We start from the raw sequence: 26961 nt of genomic DNA, 5'->3' as shown, positions 1-26961 counted from the left end.
GAAAGCTGTAGTTGTGTCATATAGTCATAGGATTGTCCAATTACTGTTTTATTACATAGTGGGCATGAAATACCACGTAGTGCATTATTATGAACTGTTTTTGCAAACAATGGCTAGTTGGCTAATGTAACCATTGTTCCTTTGCAACCTGAATGCTATCATCTCGGGTGATTCGGCTGTGAGGTCACTCCGAGGTGGCTCCCATCACATGAGCCTCCTCTGGAAGAGAACGTCTGGCATCAGCCTAGGAAATTAGCTATTATTCAAGTCATTTACATCTTAATGCTGCATTCCGAGTGTAATCGAATGGTCACGTGATATGCATTTACAGGCGTGTTAAAACGGAGAGGGGTTAAAACTGATACAGAGCTGAAATACTCATGTGGACAGCGATAGTTTTCAAAAACATAGCGGTGTGGATGTAGCCCCAGCTGCTCCCATGCGTGTTGGGGGGGGGGTGGGGGGGGCCTCTCACATGATTGTGCCCGCAGGGGTCTATTGTCTGATAATCCGGCCATGGTGTGAGCCCCTGCTACACTGCACCTGCTTCCCAGCCAGTCCGGATCACTGCTGTGACGCGACTGAAAAGCTTTCTCCCTTCAGATGAATGACAACGTGTGTTGAAACAATCACATTTGACAAAAGGCGACATGTGCGCGGTGCAGAGGACTCATTGCGCATGCGCGGCAGCAGCCGTTGTCCGGTCTCCCCCCCCCCAGCTGCAGCTCCAGTGGGAGGAGAGCGCGTGCAGCCACCGGAGCCGCATCACAGCAGGTAGAATAGTTCCGGGATTTTTTTTTTAACACACACACACACACACACACACACACACACACTCGGGTTTGTGATATCAGATCGCGTTTGCGTGAGATTCCTTCAGTGTTGTTGTTTGACTCCTCGCGGGTCCGGACTGGTGTGACTCTGTTTGTGTGACTGTGTGTGACTGTGTGTGTGTGTGTGTGTGTGTGTGTGTGTGTGTGTGTGTGTGTGTGTGTGTGTGTGTGTGTGTGTGAGGAGGAAGACTTTGCCATGGCTGCGACGCCAACTTGTTGATGTTGCCATTGAAGTTGATGACATTCACGGTAAGTTTGTTTTCTTCTTTTTTACAGTGTCTTGCCTGTTTCTTACTAAACCCTGAAGGATTGTGGGCCATGTTTCAAAGTAATATCAACATACAGGATGTATTCACTTGGCACCACTCCTATCACGTCAGCTATACGTGTGAATCATTTTAAAACGCTTCTAATCCTCGTACATGCATTGAAATGTTACACATCCAAGAAAAGCTTTTTAAAGAAACGGAATAAAGCAAATACACAACATCTGGGACTGAACTAATCCCACAAACATCTGTGTGTTGTGGCGGAGGAAGATTTGACATGTGCGCACACATGGGCGTAAATTACCGGGGGGGTGTTACCCTCCTGAATTATCATAACACTGTATAGCTGCTCCTAGACGTGCACTTAACCCTGGATAATCTCCTCACTGTCTGGCTGTATGTGAGAATGCAACTGTGTGATTGAGAGGCTGCAGACTTTCTTCTTTCTTCGTAGTTTTTCCGGCCAGCCCCCTAGTAAATGCTCTGGGTCCGAATGAGCCGATGTAAGAATACAGCAGGAGATCCTCCGCAGGATTCCCCGTGAGCATGAGGAAAAACAAACAAAACGGAGGGAAAAATTAATATATACAAATATCTCCGGATGAAAAAGAGGCGCTATACATGTAGAAAACACTGACGAATATGTCATCAGAGCTTTTACGTTACATCCCTCAATTTAAAGATCCGGAGATTTGGCTGTGTTTTGTGTCTAAAATGGCTAATGAGAACTATTGACTGTTATAAAGCATGAAAAAACGGCTGGTTTTATTGATTCAGTGTATTTGATGCAAATACAAAATAATAACTTATTCCAACCGTATTTTATCGCAGCCACTTTGGCTACTAGCTAGTTGGTATGATCTAGCATGTTTAACATATTAATGGTGATTATTCATTGGTAAGAAATTATCATTTAGAAATTATCCAGAGTATTTAACCATGCCATTTGACCTCACCTCACTAATTTTCCACCCAAAGTTATGTCCTTGTGTGCAGTTGAAAACAAGTTATTTTACTTTTGGTTTGGAGATTTTATCAGTGCATCCAAATAAAACAGAAACCTCAGGGATAGTTTGTGAAAAAAACAGATTCCACGTGCTGTCGTCAAGATGCAAGGTGAAGTGTAGCCTGCCTCAGGGCAATAGGGTTTTAATTGCGGAATGCACATAGCAGGTGTCAATACCTCTGAAATGATTTGTGTGTGTGTGCGAAGCTTGCAGAAAGAGGTGTAAGGCTTTGCAATGCAATGCGTTCAATAACCCTCGCGCACACCATCGTGTGGCTATTTCCTTTAGCTTTGCTACTTCTGGTAGAGGACATTTAGGCTAAAAACATGGTGTAAATTACCTGTTTCAAATCGAAAATTAATGTTGGGGCTTGCAGATACTTGGATGAAGTGTTTTGTGGACCCCAACCCTCCATTGGCATAGTGGTGAGTAGATAATAAGTGAATTTTCATTTTTTAGGTGAACTATCCCTGTAATGCTTGAAAAAATTATTAATTTATTAATGAACATTCTGTTAATGTATCATTACATACAAAATGTCTGCCCTTACACCAGTGGAAAATGCCAAATAAAGATTTTAGCAAATCCATAAGTCACGTTTTTCACAACTAATAGTCTTAAGTCCCTTAAAAAGTTGTCCCATCACTGTGGTAATAACCCAGAATGGTTAACCACTGCTGTCATGTGTAAAGAGCTGGCACACTGACCAAGGGACTTTTGGCACAGTTACTGTGTTTTCTTAGAAGATTCCTTTCTGCCAGGCAGAGTTCGAGTTATTGTGAGTGTTTTGTCTGTCCAGACTAACGAAACACTGGTTTAGAGACATAGACAGAGACAGGGCAGTGATGGCTGGGTTGAGAGACACATAAACAGGGACAAAGTTAAGTGCACTGCATTATCTGACAGAGTAAATAATCTGAAGCCACTTGGCTCCCTAAAACTGGTGATTTGATGCAAATGTACGAAGATAAATCTGCCCTCTCTGGATTGAATAGGATTTAGAAGAAAAGTTCCAGTAGTTTGTCTTAATTGGGAAACGTAGTGACCATAGGTGATGTTTAAAAATACTGTATACATCTCAGAAATGGTCAGAGATGCATTGGGGGAGTCAGTCAGGGAAGACATTGCTTTTCTTTTCGACCCGCCTCTTTACTAACACTGTTTTCACCGGAGCTGCATTCGCATGTCCTCTGCACCACAAACCCATGACGACAGCCACCACAGGGCACGTGCTGACTGATAGTTACCCCTCTGTTAAGCCCTTCATTACTTTTATTTAAATGATGAAATGTGTGTTCCCAGCTGTTTCAGCAACCCGCAGCAGTTCATGTTGGTAAACGTGTTTCTCTTCTATTAAGTGTCGACACAGCAACTGAAGTGAATCCTATTTGTACATTCCTTGGAACAATATAGATATTTCATCAACAAGTATGAGTTCTAATGATAGACAGGTGTAAAACAGAAACAAGAGATACTCAAATGGCCAGGAGATGTCCAGTAAATATTTTGTCTGCATGGCTGATCTGCTCCAGTCATGTCATGTGTGTGTGTGTGTGTGTGTGTGTAAAACATAGAACATAAATAAATATGGACGACATATCTCCACTTCCTCTAACTACCCAGAAATAAAGTCAAAATATCTGCGAAAGCGAGAATCTGCCGTCTTGCACCGATCACGTTATTTGTAGCCAGAGTCTGTGGTGATCATGGAGCTACGATATCAAGGTCCCACAGAGACACATTCTGAACCAACCTTAATCAGACTCAGCTGTCAATCATGATGTTTTCCCAAGTTTTTAATGACATTAAATAACTAATTAAAACCAACCTTACTGGATAAATTAACACTCTAAGATACATTGTGTGTGATAAGAAATATCTAAAATGGCTGTAGTTTGGTTAATGTCCCATCCACTAACATGGAGGAGGCAGGACTTTTGAAGTTTACTGCAGCTAGCCACCAGGTGGCGCTTTCGATTCCGTGGCTTCCCTTTTGGGAAACTATCATGTTGTTCATCCAATTCTATTTACTAATGTGATGAAAGTGCTATTGTATCTGTAGAAATCCTCTCACCCTTTAAAAGCACTGTACCATATATATGTCTGCATTAAAAAGGACTACTGGAGAATGCGGGCATCGATCCCGCTACTTCTCGCATGCTAAGAGAGCGCTCTACCATTTGAGCTAATTCCCCTGCCTTCTACTCTCCGAAGAGCAAAATAGCAAACGTTACCTTGTCTGAAAAGACAGACAGAGATAGAGCCATTTAATCATGAAGATGATGAAGGATGACACTATTCCTTCATACTGTTTTCAGTAGAATATCATACATAGGAATCTCAGCACTGCACTATATGTGTCTGCATTTAAAAGGTCAACTGGAGAATGCGGGCATCGATCCCGCTACTTCTCGCATGCTAAGCGAGCACTCTACCATTTGAGCTAATTCCCCTGACAAGGAGCAGTTATAATAACCATGTCCCACCTACTAACATGGAGGATGTGAGATTACCGATACTGCAGCCAGCTACCAGTTCTTTGAAGTAGCTTATAAAGGCTTAACCTTTATCTTGATAATCAAACTAGAATCCACACTGTTCGAAAAACCAGGCAAATAAAATCCCCCCAATATTACTTGATATCAGAAATAAGTTGTAAATCTGCATATTTCCACTATCACAGCATTATTTTGTGTCACATTGGAACGATGGATACATTTCTAGCCACTGAGAGGTTATTTGCAGAAAATATAAACTAAAAAATATCTTGAACTCTCTTTGCCACCGTACTGGACAAATATAGTACAGTGATAGGATGTTTACTTATGATTTCTACAGATGTACCAATGAAAACAGTACGAAGGAGTAGTGTCGTCTTTCATCACGTTAAGGATTAAATGATTCTCTCTCTCTCTTTCCAGACAATGTAAGGTGTAAGACCTGTTCTTCCTTGCATTTACATTTTGGGGCCCGGGGAGGAGACAGCTACTGTACTATGCAGCAGCTTGTTTGTGTGTGCGTGTGTGTGTTTTCGAGATAAGCCTAAGTGCAGGGGGAGTGTAACATTACTCCTGCTGCAGGACTGTGGGTGTTGACTCCTGCACCGTAACATGACATGTTGTGGGGGAGTGGACAGGGGAATTAGCTCAAATGGTAGAGCGCTCGCTTAGCATGCGAGAAGTAGCGGGATCGATGCCCGCATTCTCCAGTGGACTTTTGACTGCAGATTTATACAGTACACGGCTTTCAAAGGGTGAGAAGATTTCTACCTATGATTTCTACAGATACAAAAGTTAAAAAGATATTCAAGGTGTTTCCCACATAACAGCCACATGATTGTTCTGCTTTAGAGTAACATGTCTTTTTCTATTCGTCTTCATCCACGTTAATTAATAAATGTCTGTCTGTCTTCAAGAACCTCAATCGCCCCTCTGGTGGCTGACTGCAGTATAGGTCATTCCAAAATTAATGTCCTATGAACTAGACAGTGGAGAGGGGAATTAGCTCAAATGGTAGAGCGCTCGCTTAGCATGCGAGAAGTAGCGGGATCGATGCCCGCATTCTCCAGTGGATTTTTAACTGTGGACCACAGTGGCCAATAAAGCTCAATGCAAATCAAGGAAATGCATGCAAATAGAAAATCCATGTGCAAAACTTCAACCGAATATATGTGCTGTAAAAAGTGTTTATATTTAAGATTTTTGCTTGTGTTGTGACTTTTTTGCAAGTTTTCTTAAGTTAAATGTATTTCTTGGTTCTCACTGCATTGAGATTTCTTGGTCACCGTAGTCCAAAGTTAAAAACCAAATGGAGAATGCGGGCACAGGTCCCGCTATCTGTCGCATGCTAAGCGAGCGCTCTACCATTTTAACTAATTCCCCTGACCACTATTTGTAAAAGACATTATACATTGTTTCCATGTCCCACCTACTAACATGGAGAATGTCAGATTACGTGTACTGCAGCCAGCCACCAGCTCTGTTAACTGTCTAATAAAGGCTGAAACTTTATCTGATAATCAGACTAGAATCCACACTGGATGGATACCAGGCAAATTAAATCCCCTTAAAATTACACAAAATTATGCTGTTTCCACTATCACAGCATAATTTTGTGTCAGATTGGAACGATGAATATATTTTAATATATACTCAAACAGAAACCGGTGAACATGAACATGTGTCCTGGCTGAATGAATGAAGGAACCTTGTGGTGTATTATCGAGGGTTTCATTGACCAATGCTCCACTGTCCTGTCTGTCTGGGTTTGACTTGTTTCATCACAGCTGCATTCACTTCCCCTGTGTTTGGTAACCAGCTGACAAAGAGTCACAGCCTGAGCTGAACCTTTCTTTACACAACATCTGGCAAATCCTTACGAGCGGAGTGCAGCCTCCTGTCACCTGCAGCCTCGTGTGTGATCGATGATTCCCCCTGAGGGGATTCCTGTCGATCTGTACAGTGGACTAGAAGTTACTGGATTAACATTTAGTTTGTTTTACCACAGTAGGGGAAGCAATTCCCATATTTTTTAAGCTTTTGGACATCTTCTGTCGCAATTGATCAGTGAGTACAACAGACATTTGTTGCTTACATGCTTGTGCTGCTAAGTTATTTATCAGCACGCCTGTCTTTTTGCTTTTGGGTTTCATGCAACAACCGGTCGTTTTTTCTCTTTCTGAGCATATGATAAACAATGTGCCGATTTTGAACACCAGATTCACTCATTATCATTGTTTCCATTTCTGCTTCAGCTGATTCATTTACAATGTCTCATGTGTAATGGCCTATAAGAGCCTTTCCTTGTGCCTAATAGACTTGCATTAGCCTGCAGCACATTAGCTAAGATAATTAGATACATGTTTTATTTTTTAATCAAGACAAAGAGCTTTGATATTTGCTGCGTGTGTTAGTGTGTGTGTGTGTGTAAGTGTGTTCTGTCTTTGCTGGGTAATGAAATCATACATTTAATTTTTATGGTGGGTTTGTCAGATACTGATTTTAGTTTCCTTCCTGCTCATTTTGTGTGCCTCAGAAAAAATAATAATCTAAAAACACAATTCCTTAGAGTATGTATACAAACGTGTTAGCCTGTCTGTGTGAGTCAGTGCACATTTTTGTGCTGTATTTCTGCAGAAGGCCAGAGAGTGAGGAGCAGTGCACATGAATCATTGATTAGAGTGCCCTGGGACGGTGCAGTTCAGATATTGGAAAATAATTAGTAATGAATGGTTTCTGGCTTTCTTTCCTCAACATAGCAGCATCCCCCCTCATTATTATTATTACATTTCATTTAGCTGACGCTCCTCTGTTTACATCTCTGTATATTACAGAGGCTCCTTTATATCTTGATTCTACAATATTGCTGTTTAGGAACAAACCAGGATATTGCTGCACTTGTGTGGGATTTTAGATAGAATGCCAAGATTCAGGAATCTATGGTAACACAGCGTTGTCGGCATCTGTCCTTCAGTAAACATCAATAACAACAACTAAAACCATTCATCCCCCATCAGTTCCGTGTTCTTACCTTTCAGTACAGCGATGCGGAATAAAGCTGTCGGAAATGCTAAGTCTGCTAGCTTAGCCACTTCTGGTGGACTTTTACTTTTTGTAAATGACCTCGTTTTGAATTTGAATGTCTGAGCTTGCAGACACTTCAATGACACCACAGGAGCAGTATGGAAACATGTTTTGGTTTTTCTGTTGGTTTATTATGTCAGAAGAAGGACCCGCCATTGACTTCAATTATATTAGATTCTGCTCAAGCAAAGTTTACCCCTGAGACTCCAGAAGTATTTTGTGGACTAAAACACTTCACCCTGTGCTGGGAGGGTAACATATATTGCAATAAGTCTAGATTTTTTACCTTTAATTAATTTAATAATTTAAACTGATGGTGACTGTGGTTCATAATGTCACCATATCCAAATGCTAAATAATCATTTAAACTCTACATGTGGTCTGTTATGCTCAGTACCTTATGTCCTATATTTGTCCTGAGCCGCAGTCCCATTCCTGCAGTCATGGATTATAAATAATTATTCAGCCCTGCCTTCCAGTCTGAGGCTAGAAAAAATGCAGCAGCTTGTTTGTGTGTGTGTGTGTGAGAGTGAGCAAGAGAGAGAGAGAGAGAGAGAGATAACCCTAAATGCAGGGGGAATGTAACGTTACTCCTGGAGTCGTCACCACAGTCCTGCAGCATGACATGCCAGATAGTGTTTTTATAGACTGCAGGCGAAGGGGGAATTAGCTCAAATGGTAGAGCGCTCGCTTAGCATGCGAGAAGTAGCGGGATCGATGCCCGCATTCTCCAGTAGTCCTTTTTAATGCAGAGACATATAGTACAGTGCTTAGATTCCAATCTATGATATCCTATTGAAAACAGTATGAAGTAATAGTGTCATCCTTCATCATCTTCATGATTAAATGGCTCTATCTCTCTTTGTCTTTTCAGACAGGTAACGTTTGCTATCTGCTCTTCCTGGCATTTACATTTTATACAGGGAGGAGACAGCCACTGTACTTAATTGACAGTGGGTGGGATGTGGACATGGGACATAGGTGTCTCCTGCATTGTGAGATTTGATAAACAGTTTGGGTTAGGGTTAGGTTCGGTTCAGAGACAGGGAGGCAGGGGAATTAGCTCAAATGGTAGAGCGCTCGCTTAGCATGCGAGAAGTAGCGGGATCGATGCCCGCATTCTCCAGTAGGCTTTTGACTGCAGACTTATATAGTACAGTGCTTTCAAAGGGTGAGAGGATTACTATCTATGACTTCTACAGATATACAAGTTAAAAAGATATTCAAGGTCCCCTGAGTCTTTCCCACAAAACAGCCACATGGTTGTTCTGCTTTGGAGTAACATGTTTTTTTTCTAATCGTCCTCATCCACGTTATTAATAAATAATAATAAATGTATGTCTGTCTTTCCAGGCAATGTAAAGTATAATATCAGATCTTCCTTGCATTTACATGTTGGGCCCCAGACAGCCACTGTACTTTCATGGACAGACAAACATTTTCAGTGGCGCTTCATACTCAGCCATGTGTAGTACAATAGCACCAACCCACAGCAACTTAACACAACCCACTAAATCTTACAGGTCTGAGCTACAGACTGTATGTAAAGAATCGCCGCTCTGGTGGCTGGCTGCAGTACAGGTCATTGGGAATGGATAACCTTCGAAGAAGACAGCAGAAAGGGGAATTAGCTCAAATGGTAGAGCGCTCGCTTAGCATGCGAGAAGTAGCTGGATCGATGCCCGCATTCTCCAGTAGTCCTTTTTAATGCAGAGACATGTAGTACAGCGCTGAGATTCCTATCTATGATATTCTACTGAAAACAGTATGAAGGAATAGTGTCATCCTTCATCATCTTCATGATTAAATGGCTCTATCTCTCTCTGTCTTTTCAAACAAGGTAACGTTTGCTATCTGCTCTTCCTGGCGTTTACTATTTTATACAAGGAGAAGACAGCCACTGTAAATAATGGACAGTGGGTGGAACGTGGACATGGGACATAGGTGTCTCCTGCAGTGTAGCTCAAATGGTAGCGCGCTCGCTTAGCATGCGAGAAGTAGCGGGATCGATGCCCGCATTCTCCAGTAGACTTTTGACTGCAGACTTATATAGTACAGTGCTTTCAAAGGGTAAGAGGATTTCTATCTATGACTTCTACAGATATACAAGTTAAAAAGATATTCAAGGTCCCCTGAGTCTTTCCCACATAAAGGCTCCAGTATGCTTCTACGTTCTCCGTTTTTTTTTCGGAGAGGGCTCCACGGAGGGCGAAGAGTCTTTTTGATTTTTACTAATCCGACCACTGTACGTCGAAAAAAATTCACCGCCAAACCCATAGGTGGCGCAACGGAAGACAAGCTCAGAGAAGCCTACCCCATTTGGGAAGAAGAAGTCCACGTGTCTCTGTTTACATCTGTTAGCTTGCGTCCCACACACTGATCCATGGCAACTAACAGAACTAAATAAAGTGACACCCAGCGGGTCAAGATGCTGATGTTATCGTTTCTTAGTGCAGCGGTTCTCTGGTCTTGTTTCCGAACTGTGTTGCTGATTCCACAGCTTGAATCTTCCAGCTAGCTTCAAGCCCAGCTTCCACACACAGTCAGCAGGGACTCCCGGCACTAACTACTACTATCCAGTGTTTGCTTCTAACCTGGCGGTATTATAGAAACAGTGTCATGATAGAAGTGGAATTAAAGTCGTGACGGCGGGTTTTTGCACTGTTACCACCGCAGTTAGCATGGTGGCTAGCCCGCTAGCCTAGCCTGCTAGCGCCGTTTTGAAAGCTCGTTATAACCGTCGACCGTGCACACATGTCGTCAGTGCTCGAACGAGCCAACGTCAGCCGGACAACTCCGCTGGATTAACACACACGTCACATTAATCGTAGAATCATAGTTGTGTTTGGGTTAGCTGTCAAGCAGGACGTTTGAGGCCGGAAATGACGTCGAACAGAAATTACATCGTATGGAAATGACGTCATACGGAAATTATGTCGTTCGCGGACCAATCACAGCCAAGAGCTGTCTGTGGCTCTCCGACATAAACACGGAGAAGTTAGAAAAATCAGAGGTGTACGAAAAGCTCTCCGAGGCGCTCGGAGAGGGCGTTTCACGACGGATAGGGCGGTCTTATCTGTCCGTTTTACAAAATACGTAAAAGCAAAAATTGGCCTTAACCGGCACATGGTTGTTCTGCTTTGGAGTAACATGTATTTTTTCTTATCTTCCTCATCCACGTTATTAATAAATAATAATAAATGTATGTCTTTCTTTCCAGGCAATGTAAAGTATAATATCAGATCTTCCTTGCATTTACATGTTGGGCCCCAGACAGCCACTGTACTTTCATGGACAGACAAACATTTTCAGTGGCGCTTCATACTCAGCCATGTGTAGTACAATAGCACCAACCCACAGCAACTTAACACAACCCACTAAATCTTACAGGTCTGAGCTACAGACTGTATGTAAAGATGGACAATATGAAGTCCTCCAAAAGTGAAGCCAAAGCACCTCAATCGCACCTCTGGTGGCTGGCTGCAGTATAGGTCATTGGGAATTGATAACCTACGAAGACGACAGCAGAAAGGGGAATTAGCTCAAATGGTAGAGCGCTCGCTTAGCATGCGAGAAGTAGCGGGATCGATGCCTGTATTCTCCAGTAGACCTTTTTAATGCAGACACATATAGTACAGCGCTGAGATTCCTATCTATGATATTCTACTGAAAACAGTATGAAGGAATAGTGTCATCCTTCATCATCTTCATGATTAAATGGCTCTATCTCTCTCTGTCTTTTCAAACAAGGTAACGTTTGCTATCTGCTCTTCCTGGCGTTTACTATTTTATACAAGGAGAAGACAGCCACTGTAAATAATGGACAGTGGGTGGAACGTGGACATGGGACATAGGTGTCTCCTGCAGTGTGAGATTTGATAAACTGTTTTTTCGAAGTGTAGAAGGCAGGGGAATTAGCTCAAATGGTAGAGCGCTCGCTTAGCATGCGAGAAGTAGCGGGATCGATGCCCGCATTCTCCAGTAGACTTTTGACTGCAGACTTATACAGTACAGTGCTTTTAAAGGGTGAGAGGATTTCTACGAGGGCTGAACGATTAACTGCATTTGCGATAAAATCGCGATATGACACAACGCCATTTACTAATCGCAACGTGCGCGATTATCACGTGCGAACGAGAGTAGGGCACCGGGCCGCCGCCCTCACCCGCAGCCAGAATACCGCGGGACAACAAAACGCCGCTGATCCAGAAGATAGCGAAGCAGGCCGGCTTCACCTACAGGGGCCTCAAGTCTTCGACGTGGCGGAACATAGAATGAGCGCATCTCGCTGGTGGCCGCGGTGCCGGCGGCGGACCTGAAAATCGCTCCCCGGAAAAGCAAGCCGAGCCCCGGGGAGGCGATCCGAGCTCCGGGGAGGCGGGGCTCCAGAGCCCCCGGTCACCTACACACACATCTGCGAGACGGAGGTGCTCAGCATGGGGGTGTTCACGCTGAGGCCCGGCGCCTCCGTACCGCTGCACGACCACCCGGACATGAACCGGATGCTCGAGGTCTTTACACCGCCTCATGTCTGCTGTGTTGTGGCTCCACACACACTCTGTCTGTGTTTTTATGGCCTGCGCGAAAGGGGAATTAGCTCAAATGGTGGAGCGCTCGCTTAGCATGCGAGAAGTAGCGGGATCGATGCCCGCATTCTCCAGTAGTCCTTTTTAATGCAGAGACATATAGTACAGTGCTTAGATTCCAATCTATGATATCCTATTGAAAACAGTATGAAGGAATAGTGTCATCCTTCATCATCTTCATGATTAAATGGCTCTATCTCTCTCTGTCTTTTCAAACAAGGTAACGTTTGCTATCTGCTCTTCCTGGCGTTTACTATTTTATACAAGGAGAAGACAGCCACTGTAAATAATGGACAGTGCGTGGAACGTGGACATGGGACATAGGTGTCTCCTGCAGTGTGAGATTTGATAAACTGTTTTTTCGGAGAGTAGGGGCAGTGGAATTAGCTCAAATGGTAGAGCGCTCGCTTAGCATGCGAGACGTAGCGGGATCGATGCCCGCATTCTCTAGTAGACTTTTGACTGCAGACTTATATAGTACAGTGTTTTTAAAGGGTGAGAGGATTTCTACATATATAAAGTGAAAACAGCATCAAAGAAGAGCTGTCTTTCATCATGTTAATAAAAAAATGTCTGTTTGTCTTTCCAGGCAATGGAAAGTATAACACCAGTCTTCCTTGCATTTACATGTTGGGCCCCAGAAAGGCACTGTCCTTTCATGGACACAATTGGGGAATTAGCTCAAATGGTAGAGCGCTCGCTTAGCATGCAAGAAGTAGCGGGATCGATGCCCGCATTCTCCAGTAGTCTTTTGACTGCAGACTTACATATATATATTGCAGTGCTTTTAAGGAGAGGATTTCCACCAATGACTTTTACAGATATACCAGTGAAAACAGAATCAAAGAAGAGTTGTGTTCATCACATTAATGAATAAATGGCTGTCTGTCTTTCCAGGCAATATTAGCTTTTCCTTGCATTTACATTTTTGGCCCCAGACAACTCCAATATCGGTTTATATAAACAGGAGCGCCTCCTACTCCTGGGCATAAAGATGAATGAGTTAATTATTATATAGCAGTAAATTATCCATTTCCTAATAGATAACTATTACAAGTTAATATTGGCAAAGCATCACTGAACATGTTTAAAGAGTAAAACATTTCTTGAACTGCCCTAAATCAGCATGTCCTCTCAAGCTCTTAGTAGCACTTTAGCACCAACACTCAGAAACTTAACAAGACACATACTAAATCTAACAGGTCTAACTACAGACTGTATATAAGCTACATTGATGGACGACATGACAGCTCCCCAAAAGTGAAGCCAATGTGTCTGGATTGCCCTGTGGTGACTGGCTGCAGTCATAAATCCTGCCTTCTCCATGTTAGTGGATGGGGCATTGACGACACTAAATTGGATTTAGATATTTGTCTTTTGTATTTCCTAATGCTTCATAATCAGTATATATATATGTAATTGTTGTTTTACTTATGTTTGAATGACTATTTAGTTAATTTGTTTTGTGGAAATCTTTCTTCTTGTATAACAACTCAAATGGTTCAGTGGAACCAGCGTCAGTTTTCTTCAGAAGGGTTTCGAGAGCAGATTTATGGACACATTTCAGGAAAGCTGCCAAAAATACCAAAACCATGTTAACAGGAAAAGCTGCACCCAGTCATCAAGCAAAAGTAAAAATGACTCGTTCACAGTTCACACCCTTAATGACACATCAACTCCTGCAAAGGTCAGCGAGCAATAACTTAATAACTGCTTGGCTTCGGTGTCAGGACGGAGTAAACATGTGGCTTGAAATTACTTCTTTAAACACAAGCACACAATGTTCTTACTTAGCATCTCATCTAAAAATAGTAGGATTATAACTACACTGAGGAACATGTGTCTTTCATTTTAATCTTTTTCCTTTTATCATTCTTTGCCTTAGTTTTGTAGGAGCAAAAATGTATTTGTACTTTTGCATTATTGTGTCATTTCAGAAACATCACAGGTATTGTAATTGTCTCGGTGGAAAAAGAATAGTTCCTTCTACAGAGGACTTTTTAAATAATGGAGCCAAGGCAACAATAATGAGCACTGGAGACAATTCTACCTCAAATTTCTGACAATTATTCAATCTGGTGGTGTGATATAAATCTGGTAAAGTGAAAAGTAGTGATTTCGAAATTAATAATTTCCTTGCCTTTTTTTAGTATGTATTTGTGCATTATTGTGTTTGCCTATTTAACTTTTATTAACCCTTTGATACACAAGCTATGCAAACCCCCTCTAAGGCACAACATGGGTCAAAAATGACCCGTATTGACTTACAATGTTATTTCATGCACGGCTGAGTGTTTCTTTGCTATATTTTTGGAAATCTAATTATTTCATCATTTAATATTCAAAGTATTCATTAAATATCTGGTTTTTGATTACCACAAATCATTATTTTCATTTTATCTTTCATAATTAATGAACTAAAATAGTTTTTGTATTTTTAAATCAAGTTTACACACATGGGTCAAAAATGACCCGATGAAATCTTACAGGTCTGAGCTACAGACTGTATGTAAAGATGGACGATATGAAGTCCTCCAAAAGTGAAGCCAAAGCACCTCAATCGCACCTCTAGTGGCTGGCTGCAGTATAGGTCATTGCGAATTCATAACCTACGAAGAAGACAGCAGACAGGGGAATTAGCTCAAATGGTAGAGCGCTCGCTTAGCATGCGAGAAGTAGCGGGATCGATGCCCGCATTCTCCAGTATTTATTTTTAATGCAGACACATATAGTACAGTGCTTAGATTCCAATCTATGATATCCTATTGAAAACAGTATGAAGGAATCGTGTCATCGTTCATCATCTTCATAATTAAATGGCTCTATCTCTCTTTGTCTTTTCAGACAGGTAACGTTTGCTATCTGCTCTTCCTGCCATTTACATTTTATACAGGGAGGAGACAGCCACTGTACTTAATTGACAGTGGGTGGGACGTGGACATGGGACATAGGTGTCTCCTGCAGTGTGAGATGTGGTATACTGTTTTTTCGGAGTGTAAAAGGCAGGGGAATTAGCTCAAATGGTGGAGCGCTCGCTTAGCATGCGAGAATTAGCGGGATCGATGCCCGCGTTCTCTAGTAGGCTTTTGACTACAGACTTATACAGTACAGTGCTTTTAAAGGGTGAGAGGATTTCTACGAGGGCTGAATGATTAACTGCATTTGCGATAAAATCGTGATATGACACAACGCCATTTCCTAATCGCAACGTGCGCGATTATCACGTGCGAACGAGAGTAGGGCACCGGGCTGCCGTCCTCACCCGCAGCCAGAATACCGCGGGAAAACAAAACGCCGCTGATCCAGAAGATAGCGAAGCCGGCTTCACCTACAGGGGCCTCAAGTCTTCGACGTGGCGGAACATAGAATGAGCGCATCTCGCTGGTGGCCGCGGTGCCGGCGGCGGACCTGAAAATCGCTCCCCGGAAAAGCAAGCCGAGCCCCGGGGAGGCGATCCGAGCTCCGGGGAGGCGGGGCTCCAGAGCCCCCGGTCACCTACACACACATCTGCGAGACGGAGGTGCTCAGCATGGGGGTGTTCACGCTGAGGCCCGGCGCCTCCGTACCGCTGCACGACCACCCGGACATGAACCGGATGCTCGAGGTCTTTACACCGCCTCATGTCTGCTGTGTTGTGGCTCCACACACACTCTGTCTGTGTTTTTATGGCCTGCGGCAAAAGGGGAATTAGCTCAAATGGTGGAGCGCTCGCTTAGCATGCGAGAAGTAGCGGGATCGATGCCCGCATTCTCAAGTACTCTTTTTTAATGCAGAGACATATAGTACAGTGCTTAGATTCCAATCTATGATATCCTATTGAAAACAGTATGAAGGAATAGTGTCATCGTTCATCATCTTCATGATTAAATGGCTCTATCTCTCTTTGTCTTTTCAGACAGGTAACGTTTGCTATCTGCTCTTCCTGGCATTTACATTTTATACAGGGAGGAGACAGCCACTGTACTTAATTGACAGTGGGTGGGACGTGGACATGGGACATAGGTGTCTCCTGCAGTGTGAGATGTGGTATACTGTTTTTTCGGAGACTCAGTGGCAGGGTAATTAGCTCCAATGGTAGAGCGCTTGCTTAGCATGCGAGAAGTAGCGGGATCGATGCCCGCATTCTCCATTAGACTTTTGACTGCAGACTTATATAGTACAGTGCTTTCAAAGGGTGAGAGGATTTCTATCTATGACTTCTACAGATATACAAGTTAAAAAGATATTCAATGTCCCCTGAGTCTTTCCCACATAACAGCCACATGGGTGTTCTGCTTTGGAGTAACATGTATTTTTTCTTATCGTCCTCATCCACTTTATTAATAAATAATAATAAATGTATGTCTTTCTTTCCAGGCAATGTAAAGTATAATATCAGATCTTCCTTGCATTTACATGTTGGGCCCCAGACAGCCACTGTACTTTCATGGACAGACAAACATTTTCAGTGGCGCTTCATACTCAGCCATGTGTAGTACAATAGCACCAACCCACAGCAACTTAACACAACCCACTAAATCTTACAGGTCTGAGCTACAGACTGTATGTAAAGATGGACAATATGAAGTCCTCCAAAAGTGAAGCCAAAGCACCTCAATCGCACCTCTGGTGGCTGGCTGCAGTATAGGTCATTGGGAATTGATAACCTACGAAGACGACAGCAGAAAGGGGAATTAGCTCAAATGGTAGAGCGCTCGCTTAGCATGCGAGAAGTAGCGGGATTACGATGCCCGCATTCTCCAGTAGACCTTTTTAATGCAGACACATATAGTACAGCGCTGAGATTCCTATCTATGATATTCTACTGAAAACAGTATGAAGGAATAGTGTCATCCTTCATCATCTTCATGATTAAATGGCTCTATCTCTCTCTGTCTTTTCAAACAAGGTAACGTTTGCTATCTGCTCTTCCTGGCGTTTACTATTTTATACAAGGAGAAGACAGCCACTGTAAATAATGGACAGTGGGCGGGACGTGGACATGGGACATAGGTGTCTCCTGCAGTGTGAGATTTGATAAACTGTTTTTTCGGAGAGTAGAAGGCAGGGGAATTAGCTCAAATGTTAGAGCGCTCGCTTAGCATGCGAGAAGTAGCGGGATCGATGCCCGCATTCTCCAGTAGACTTTTGACTGCAGACTTATATAGTACAGTGCTTTCAAAGGGTGAGAGGATTTCTACCTGTGATTTCTACAGATATAAAGTGAAAACAGCATCAAAGAAGAGCTGTCTTTCATCATGTTAATAAAAAAATGTCTGTTTGTCTTTCCAGGCAATGGAAAGTATAATACCAGTCTTCCTTGCATTTACATGTTGGGCACTGTCCTTTCATGGACACAATTGGGGAATTAGCTCAAATGGTAGAGCGCTCGCTTAGCATGCGAGAAGTAGCGGGAAATGCCCGCATTCTCCAGTAGGCTTTTGACTGCAGACTTACATATATATATTGCAGTGCTTTTAAGGAGAGGATTTCCACCAATGACTTCTACAGATATACCAGTGAAAACAGAATCAAAGAAGAGTTGTGTTCATCACATTAATGAATAAATGGCTGTCTGTCTTTCCAGGCAATATTAGCTTTTCCTTGCATTTACATTTTTGGCCCCAGACAGCCACTGTACTCTCATTGATAGAGAAAAACTCCAATATCGGTTTATATAAACAGGAGCGCCTCCTACTCCTGGGCATAAAGATGAATGAGTTAATTATTATATAGCAGTAAATTATCCATTTCCTAATAGATAACTATTATAAGTTAATATTGGCAAAGCATCACTGAACATGTTTAAAGAGTAAAACATTTCTTGAACTGCCCTAAATCAGCATGTCCTCTCAAGCTCTTAGTAGCACTTTAGCACCAACACTCAGAAACTTAACAAGACACATACTAAATCTAACAGGTCTAACTACAGACTGTATATAAGCTACATTGATGGACGACATGACAGCTCCCCAAAAGTGAAGCCAATGAGTCTGGATTGCCCTGTGGTGACTGGCTGCAGTCATAAATCCTGCCTTCTCCATGTTAGTGGATGGGGCATTGACGACACTAAATTGGATTTAGATATTTGTCTTTTGTATTTTCTAATGCTTCATAATCAGTATATATATATGTAATTGTTGTTTTACTTATGTTTGAATGACTATTTAGTTAATTTGTTTTGTGGAAATCTTACTTCTTGTATAACAACTCAAATGGTTCAGTGGAACCAGCGTCAGTTTTATTCAGAAGGGTTTCGAGAGCAGATTTATGGACACATTTCAGGAAAGCTGCCAAAAATACCAAAACCATGTTAGCAGGAAAAGCTGCACCCAGTCATCAAGCAAAAGTAAAAATGACTCGTTCACAGTTCACACCCTTAATGACACATCATCTCCTGCAAAGGTCAGCGAGCAATAACTTAATAACTGCTTGGCTTTGGTGTCAGGACGGAGTAAACATGTGTCTTGAAATTACTTTTAACACACGCATGCAATGTTCTTACTTAGCATCTCATCTAAAAATAGTCAAGATTATAACTACACTGAGGAACATGTGTCTTTCATTTTAATCTTTTTCCTTTTAACATTCTTTGCCTTAGTTTTGTAGGAGCAAAAATGTATTTGTACTTTTGCATTATTGTGTCATTTCAGAAACATCACAGGTATTGGAGTTGTCTCGGTGGAAAAATAATAGTTCCTTCTACAGAGGACTTTTTAAATAATGGAGCCAAGGCAACAAAAATGAGCACTGGAAACAATTCTACCTCAAATTTCTGACAATTATCCAACTGGTGGTGTGATATAAATCTGGGAAAGTGAAAAGTAGTGATTTCGAAATGAATCATTTCCTTGCCTTTTTTTAAGTATGTATTTGTGCATTATTTGTGCACACACACAGTCTGAGGTGTTTATGTATTCCTCAGATGTAAAAAATTGCATCCAAATTACAAATTTAACTGTAAATGTCTAAAGTCATGTAGTACTTTCAAATTGATGAAGCATTTTGAGAGGTGAGAGGATTTCTATCTATGACTTCTACAGATATACAAGTTAAAAAGATATTCAAGGTCCCCTGAGTCTTTCCCACATAACAGCCACATGTTTCTTCTGCTTTGGAGTAACACGTTTTTTTTCTAATCGTCCTCATCCACATTATTAATAAATAATAATAAATGTATGTTAGTCTTTCCAGGTAATGTAAAGTATAATATCAGATCTTCCTTGCATTTACATGTTGGGCCCCAGACAGCCACTGTACTTTCATGGACAGACAAAAATTTTCAGTGGCGCTTCATACTCAGCCATGTGTAGTACAATAACACCAACCCACAACAACTTAACACAACCCACTAAATCTAACAGGTCTGAGCTACAGACTGTATGTAAAGATGGACGATATGAAGTCCTCCAAAAGTGAAGCCAAAGCACCTCAATCGCCGCTCTGGTGGCTGGCTGCAGTATAGGTCATTGGAAATTAATAACCTACAAAGAAGACAGCAGAAAGGGGAATTAGCTCAAATGGTAGAGCGCTCGCTTAGCATGCGAGAAGTAGTGGGATCGATGCCCGCATTCTCCAGTAGTCCTTTTTAATGCAGAGACATGTAGTACAGCGCTGAGATTCCTATCTATGATATTCTACTGAAAACATCTAATACTGATTGAAAATCTAATACTGGATTAAATGGATGTTTAAGGGACAAAGATACAAAGATGTTTGATTCACACCTCACACCTTCACATCTCATAAATTACAATGAAGCAGTCACCTAACACTAGATTTTATCCACATTTGTATCCCCTCGATTAACTTCCCAGTTACTTACTGTTTGTAATGGTGCAGCTTTTATGCTTCAGAGTGGGGGTATCCCAGTTTAGTCAAAATGCAACGATTTGTGACTCATGTAGAGAGCATCTGGTATTTCTGGCCATATATATATATTTAAATTTTCAATATCAGCATATGTCCTCAAAAAACCCTAGCTGTCAGGCTCTATTGTTCACACCACACTACCTACCAGGAAGTAGGTGAGTCTGCTGCATACAGGCAGAAACATGCAGCAGCCCACCTTCTGTCACTATTCCATCACCATCACAAAGACATAAGCATTTTTGAAGCCGATGTGATTTATGGAGCTACTCAGACTTCACAAAGATTAATTATTCGAGTGTGGTGACATCATGGGGATTTAAGATTGCGCAGAAAGTTTATCTTATGATTATTCTTAAACCAGGAAAGGCGCCCCGACATGTAAATATAAGTGAGTCATCCGTAAATAAAGACGAGCACTTCTCTCTGTTAATCCTCTGTGCTCACTGGTTGACTGTAGTGAAATGTTTTATGAAGCACTGTCGCTCTGCTCCCCTCTTTTCGCCACTCTATCAGGAATTATGAAATAATGCATCACTGCTGTTCTCAGCAAAATGTATGGCACACACACAGCTTTCTTAAAAAGACAAAAACACACAACTACTCTTTTTGAAGCAGCTGCACGAGACACTACATGTGCACACACTCATACACACACCCCACACACAGAGATCTTAGATTTTAGTTGTGAAATTCCATGAGTCACAGTCTGACAAGGCTGCGGAGGAAGTGGCTTACAGCGAATCGCTCACTGGCCAACATGCGTCCATGTAAGAAGTGGATATGATTGATGTTGGTGGTGGGAGCAGTAATTAAGATTGTGTGGAGCAGCGTGTTCCAGACACTGTGCGTTGGGAGTGGGAGTCCAGACAGTCTGTAGCGGTTTTCATTGCAAAACATGCTGCTGTCCAGGCTCTACTGTTTATTAGAAATGATGGAAGGATAAAATTAATATTATCTAATGGGCTGTCTCTTATTTTATCAGCTGTTACTATTTATTGAGGTGCAATGTTTAAAGCAGCTGCTACTGGTGAATACACAGTGTTTGCAGGTGATAAAGTAATGAGGTATTCCGTAAAGTTATGACTACAGGTTAAAATACATGAGTATGACTTCACCATGACATCTCAAAGACTCAATATAATATAAATCTGCAGGTGGTCGTTAGCATTGTTACCTCACAGCAAGAAGATAGCTGTAAGTGTTTTTGCAAATTCAGATTTTACTTGACTAAACTGGGATTTGCTTCCATCATGACATGAGGTGTAAAGATGTAACTAACAGCTAAATTAGGTCTAATGTCTTTATAAAATTAGACCTAATATAGGCCAGAAATACCAGCTGCTCTCTACTTGAAAGTCACAAATCCTTGCATTTTACTAAACTGGGATACCCCCACTCTGAAGCATTAAAGCTGCACCATTACAAACAGTAAGTAACTGAGCAGTTAGTCGAGGGGATACAAATGTGGATAAAATCCGGTGTTAGGTGATGGCTTCATTGTGATTTATGAGATGTGAAGGTGTGAGGTGTGAATCAAACAAATATTTATCTCTTGTGCCCTCTTGTGGAAAGTTTTTGTTTCCCTTTCTATCTTCGTCACTTGAACATCCATTTAATCCAGTATTAGATTTTCAATGGGAATATCTTCCATCATTTTATTATATTATATTATCAAATTGGCACCCTCAAAGGTGGTATAGATAATGGATGGATAGATATAATTGTCTTGCATTATACTACATTTTATTAATAATAACCTGCCTTTCTCTCTCCCTGTCTCTCTTCCAGAATGTGAAGATGCCAAATCCTGTCGCCTCCCTCTCTACGGAAACGCTCATCTCCAAAGCCTTCTCCTTGGACATCGTTTCCACCAGCGTACTCCCCACAGACCCCTACACAGCGGCCAGCTTCAACGCCACGATCAGCAACTTTAGTGGTATCGGAATCCTTCGCTGCACCTATAAGGAAGATTTTAAACGTATTCTGCTCCCTGCCGTGTACACGCTTGTTTTCCTGCTCGGCCTCCCTCTCAACTCCGCTGTCATTCTGAAGATATGGAGGACGAGGCCCAATCTGTCCAGGAACAACATCTACATGCTCAACCTGGCCATAGCCGACTTTCTGTATGTGATGTCACTTCCTCTGCTCATCTACAACTACGGCAGCCATGACTACTGGCCTTTCGGGGAGTTTGCCTGTAAGATGGTCAGGTTTCAGTTCTACAGGTGAGATCATTGAAACGAATGTTGGCTTATTATATATATACACAGCTGAGTGTTCAGAGTACTACTCATTATGACCTTTCCAGAATTAGAAAACTTGGTCGAGCAGTTGGATCAGATTTAACCAATCTGATTTATTCTTTTCCTTTTTCCTCTTGTAGTAATCTACATGGCAGCATCCTCTTCCTCACCTGCATCAGCGTGCAGCGCTACGTGGGCATCTGCCATCCTTTCGTGATGTTGCACAAGCGGGGCAGTCGCAAGATGACGTGGTGCGTCTGCGGGGGGGTTTGGCTGGTCGTTGCCATCCTGTGCGCACCGACGTTTTACTACGCCGAGACGGGAATCCAGCGCAACCGCACTGTGTGTTACGACTTAAGCCCGCCGAAGCTCTCATTGGCCTACTATCCTTACGGCATGGCTCTGACCTTCTTCGGCTTCTTTGTGCCTTTCATGGGCGTGATGGCGTGCTACTGCCGGATGGCCCACATCCTCTGTCGCCCAGTGTCCTACCAGGGTGTCTCCATGGCGAGTGCGGAGAAGCGGGACACGGCGGTGAGGATGATCATCTTGGTGGCGGTGGTTTTCTGCATAAGCTTCCTGCCGTTTCACCTCACCAAGACCATGTACCTGGTGATACGCACCCTGCCCAATGCGCCGTGCGAGACCAGGAACTTGTTCTCAATCATCTACAAGAGCACCAGGCCGTTCGCCAGCATGAACAGCTTCCTGGACCCAATCCTGTTCTACTTCACGCAGCCACGATACCGGCAGAGCACCCGGAGGTTTGTGCTGAGAGTCACCACACTCAGAGAAAAAGGCACGAGTGTATGAGCGAACTTACAGTCCAACTCTGCAGCAGGCCTGGTGGTTCCCCAGTGATGGATCCTAGGATTCTGCAAAGACTTTATTTTCGCTGTAACGAGGAAGTACACCTATCTCAGAGGATCTAATGGATTTAGAGACACTGGTTTATCTTTTAAGCATTGACATGCAGCATAGGAATGTTGCATTATGAGCGATAAACATAGACTGAGAAAAGCAGGAGGACGAAATGAATCATATCCTGCTCCTAAGTAAACTCTAAGTATTTGGGCCACTTAAATGGGAAAAGATTATAAGTATCAAGAAGTGTGATATCATGAGAGTAAAATGGTAATTTAACAAGAGGAAAGTTGTATTACGAGAACAAAGGGAAAAACATTTTCTTTAGGAAATAAGTAGCATCTGGATCCAAAACTTGAACCAATCTCAATGTTACTTTACAAACAACATAACCTCTCTGTCACAGATGTCGTGATCAAAGCAGTCGACCAGGACCAAACATTTCCTCCTCCACAAAACATGCAATTTCCCTCCAGTCTTTGTGGTTCTTCTTCAGAATAGACACAGGTTAACCCTAACCCCCCCCACAGTAATGAAATCTGTTGAATTTTGTTTCCCCTTTAAGTGGCGCCTAATACCCACTTAAAGTGGCGCCTAATACCAATATATATGTATAGTACATCACCCTTACACAACTCACTTTTAATATTTGTTTCTTTTCATGTTTGTTTCTCACTGTGAAGTGTACAGTAAAGATACACACGCTCCTCTCCCCCAGCAGGTCTCAACAGGTATATAGGAATTATTTGTATACATGTGATGTGGAGGTGAAGATGTACAAAGTGAAGGAGAGAACAACTAATTTAATTTTGGGGATAAAATACACCGGTGTCACTGAGCCATGTAAAGTACTTAGAGTGATTGTCAATGTTTAAGACTGCATGTTGGACATGAGGTACCTGTGTGTGGACCCTAAGTGACACTGAGGAGAGACTCGCCTCAAGTTTAAAAATGAAATATGTCGAACGAGTATTTTACATTTATATGAAAGTTCCACTGTTCCTTTCTTTTATAAATGACATGATTTAACATTATCCAAGCTTTTTTGCATGTAATTGCATATTGTAACCACTAGATGGCATGTGCACCTCACTACTGTTTCACCACTGCACTGAAAAGTAAGATTTCTTTATTTACATTTAGTCCAGTAAAGATCGCGTGTTATTTACAGCAGTTTGGGGCAAACTGACGTCATCACTGTTTAGCAAATGTATCCAACTAATGACACAAAATATATTCTGTCAATGCATTTGCTTTTTTCATCCATGTGTTGAGTAAACAGAGGAAATCCTTTTTAAATGTGTGTGCCAACAGAGGTGTTTACACACTAATACATAACAAATCCTTAATTATAAAAATAATTTTCAGAGGGATAAAACATTCGATTAATCCACACTGGCATCATCTAAATTAAGGTACAAGCTGCCGTTATCCACTTCCTGTCAGCATGTGAATTATTAGGATTTCTGTTCCAAGACATCAGCTCTGTGGATGGATGTCAGGTCTTATACAGATGATAGAGTAGAGTAGTGATAATAGGGAATAGAGAGACTTATATAAAGAATGCATGTAACTTTAAAGTAGACCTCTAGTGTGCATGTGGCATGTGTAGTACTTATACTGTTTATATAACCAGATACATTAAAGTCCAAATCTGTTTACATGATGGAAAACCTTAAATTTGATCCTTCCCCCATTTGTTTCTTATGTTCTAAGTTACTGAGTTTATGATTTGATCTGTAGTTCATGAAATGAAGATACAGTAAATGTAATGTAAATTAATGTTTCTTCTACTTGCATTTGGCTGGAGCATCATGTTAATTTAAATCATTATAATTTTCTCTATATTTTACTAGAGCTTATTTTTCCACTTACTATTGGATGTCGTCTTTCAGACATGGGATTTAGTTGAATATTTTTCTAATGCTTGTCTCGATCGTTGAATCCTTTGTCCCTGGGCTGTTGTTAAAACCCAGACAAGCACCTTTTCATTCTTTGGTAAAGATTTCTATTTTCTTTGTGCAGATTCTCCATTCTTTTAGAAACAGTCAGTCTGTGGTTCATGATGAGATCTCAGCACTGCTGAAGTCTTATTCCCATAAAGATGAGTAAACCTTGAACAAATTTAATCCGATTTTGTAGTAAACGTATGTTGTGTTAATTAGCTACTACATTTACTATCAAGATAAATTAAATCTGTTAATAAAATGTACCTTAGGTGGGTAGTTTATTGCTGAAGGTGTTCATATAAGTAGTTCAGTGTCTCTTTGTGAGTTACATCTGGCTCTTCCAACCACTAGACCGTGTCATGTGGCCGTCTCAGATTTTCCATTTTGAATTTAAAATGACCAGAATATACTTAAATAAATAAGTTACTACCTAAACAGTTCAAGTTGTTAAGTTCAAGTTGTACATGTGTACATAGGGAAGATAGAGTTGTGTTTGAGTTTTGCACCCATGCGTTAAGAAGTGTTGCATAAATTGATTTAATGTGAACATGTAATTTCAGATGCAGTGGACATTTTGACCACAACACAAGGTTGTGTGTTTAATGTTGATGTGTGTTTATCTGTACAGTGTTAATATTCACTAATGTGCTGATAGACTGCACCATTTAGTTTTTCTCTATGGGGTCAAATATTTGTGAAATGCATTGTGTGTATTTGTGTCAATTTCGATGTATCCAGATGTCTGTGTACTGTGTCAAAATATTTGTATCAGTCAGTATTATTTAGAAATTTCTTATTTTTGTAAAATACTTAAAGTCAGGATTAGATTTTTATTTTTGTTACATAGAGATGATTATGTTGATGATAAACTAAAATGTATGTTTTCTCCTAATTTAGTTTTTTAGTTGAGTTGCTGTAAAATGTTCGCCTCGTTGTTATGATGTAAAACTAATTGAAAACAGCCATTAAAAAGCCATGCATACATAAATGCCTTATCTTTATTCAGTAATCATTATTATTCGATCAGCAGATTCTTGTTGCTGAATTGGCGAACAACATTTGCAGCAGAGTGGATTTAAGGTATGTGCATCTCTACTACCACCAGTAAACATGCCGTTGTCTATTACAGTCTTCAAAGTTATTTATTTAGGAAAAACCACACCGGCATGTCTGAGCTTTGAATTTTCTCGACTGATTAAATACAACTGAATCCTGCAGCAATGATACAGAACTGATTCTGTGGGTTCGTGGCATTTCCCAGCCGGTGGGGGGCGCTGTTGCCCCTCAGTGAAAGTAACACAGAATTCCCCCTCAGAACAAAAGGAGCTGCTGCTGCATGGGAAGCACCACAGAGGGTTTATTGTGCACGAGGGAAAACTTTCTTTCTTTGACCCCATCAACCCCCCCACCCTGAATGCTGACACACTAATGGACCAACATCTTCCTAAAACACTGATATAGAGCTACTGATGAATATCACAGGTACAAAATGAAGTGTGATATGTGCATCATTCCCTTGCTTCCTCTTTGTCTTCATCTGCAAGTAGAGATACTGCACATTCTTCAGTTTTTATTGTGGTATGTTTGGTCTTACAACAAAGGCTGCATGTACAAATGTTTGCTTTAAAATGATAAAACACACACACACACACAGACATACACACACACACACACACACACACACACACACACACAATGTCATTCATACAATAGGGGAGGTTTAAAGTGCTGTACAGGAACAACACAGAGACTAAACTAAAAGAAAACTATTCAAAAT

At 41.5% G+C, this 26961-nt stretch overlaps 1 protein-coding gene across 4 annotated transcripts; it reads left to right on the top strand.

The window, feature by feature from the left end:
- Window positions 1-731: 731 nt before the first annotated feature.
- Window positions 732-26172, top strand: LOC133003322 (P2Y purinoceptor 3). 4 transcript variants are annotated; one of them, XM_061073022.1, is made up of 4 exons: window positions 757-774; window positions 1018-1082; window positions 21917-22353; window positions 22512-26172. In XM_061073022.1, the coding sequence occupies exons 2-4, from the start codon at window positions 1053-1055 to the stop codon at window positions 23182-23184; spliced, it is 1140 nt and encodes a 379-aa protein (XP_060929005.1). In that variant the 5' UTR covers window positions 757-774; window positions 1018-1052; the 3' UTR covers window positions 23185-26172. The 4 variants fall into 4 exon arrangements, with proteins under 4 accessions (XP_060929008.1, XP_060929005.1, XP_060929004.1 ...); XM_061073021.1 differs by having other exon boundaries at window positions 758-774; window positions 1015-1082; XM_061073025.1 differs by lacking the exon at window positions 1018-1082 and having other exon boundaries at window positions 732-774.
- The last annotated feature ends 789 nt before the right edge of the window (window positions 26173-26961 follow it).

The sequence above is a fragment of the Limanda limanda genome, chromosome 6, assembly GCF_963576545.1.
Source record: "Limanda limanda chromosome 6, fLimLim1.1, whole genome shotgun sequence".
NCBI lineage: Eukaryota > Metazoa > Chordata > Actinopteri > Pleuronectiformes > Pleuronectidae > Limanda > Limanda limanda.
This window is presented reverse-complemented; position numbering and strand designations above follow the sequence as displayed.

Coding starts and splice junctions, on each gene's coding strand:
- LOC133003322 (XM_061073022.1), top strand. CDS start 1,053: ATGTTGCCATTGAAGTTGATGACATTCACG. Junction 1,083..21,916: donor TGAAGTTGATGACATTCACG/GTAAGTTTGTTT, acceptor TCTCTCTTCCAG/AATGTGAAGATGCCAAATCC. Junction 22,354..22,511: donor GTCAGGTTTCAGTTCTACAG/GTGAGATCATTG, acceptor TTCCTCTTGTAG/TAATCTACATGGCAGCATCC.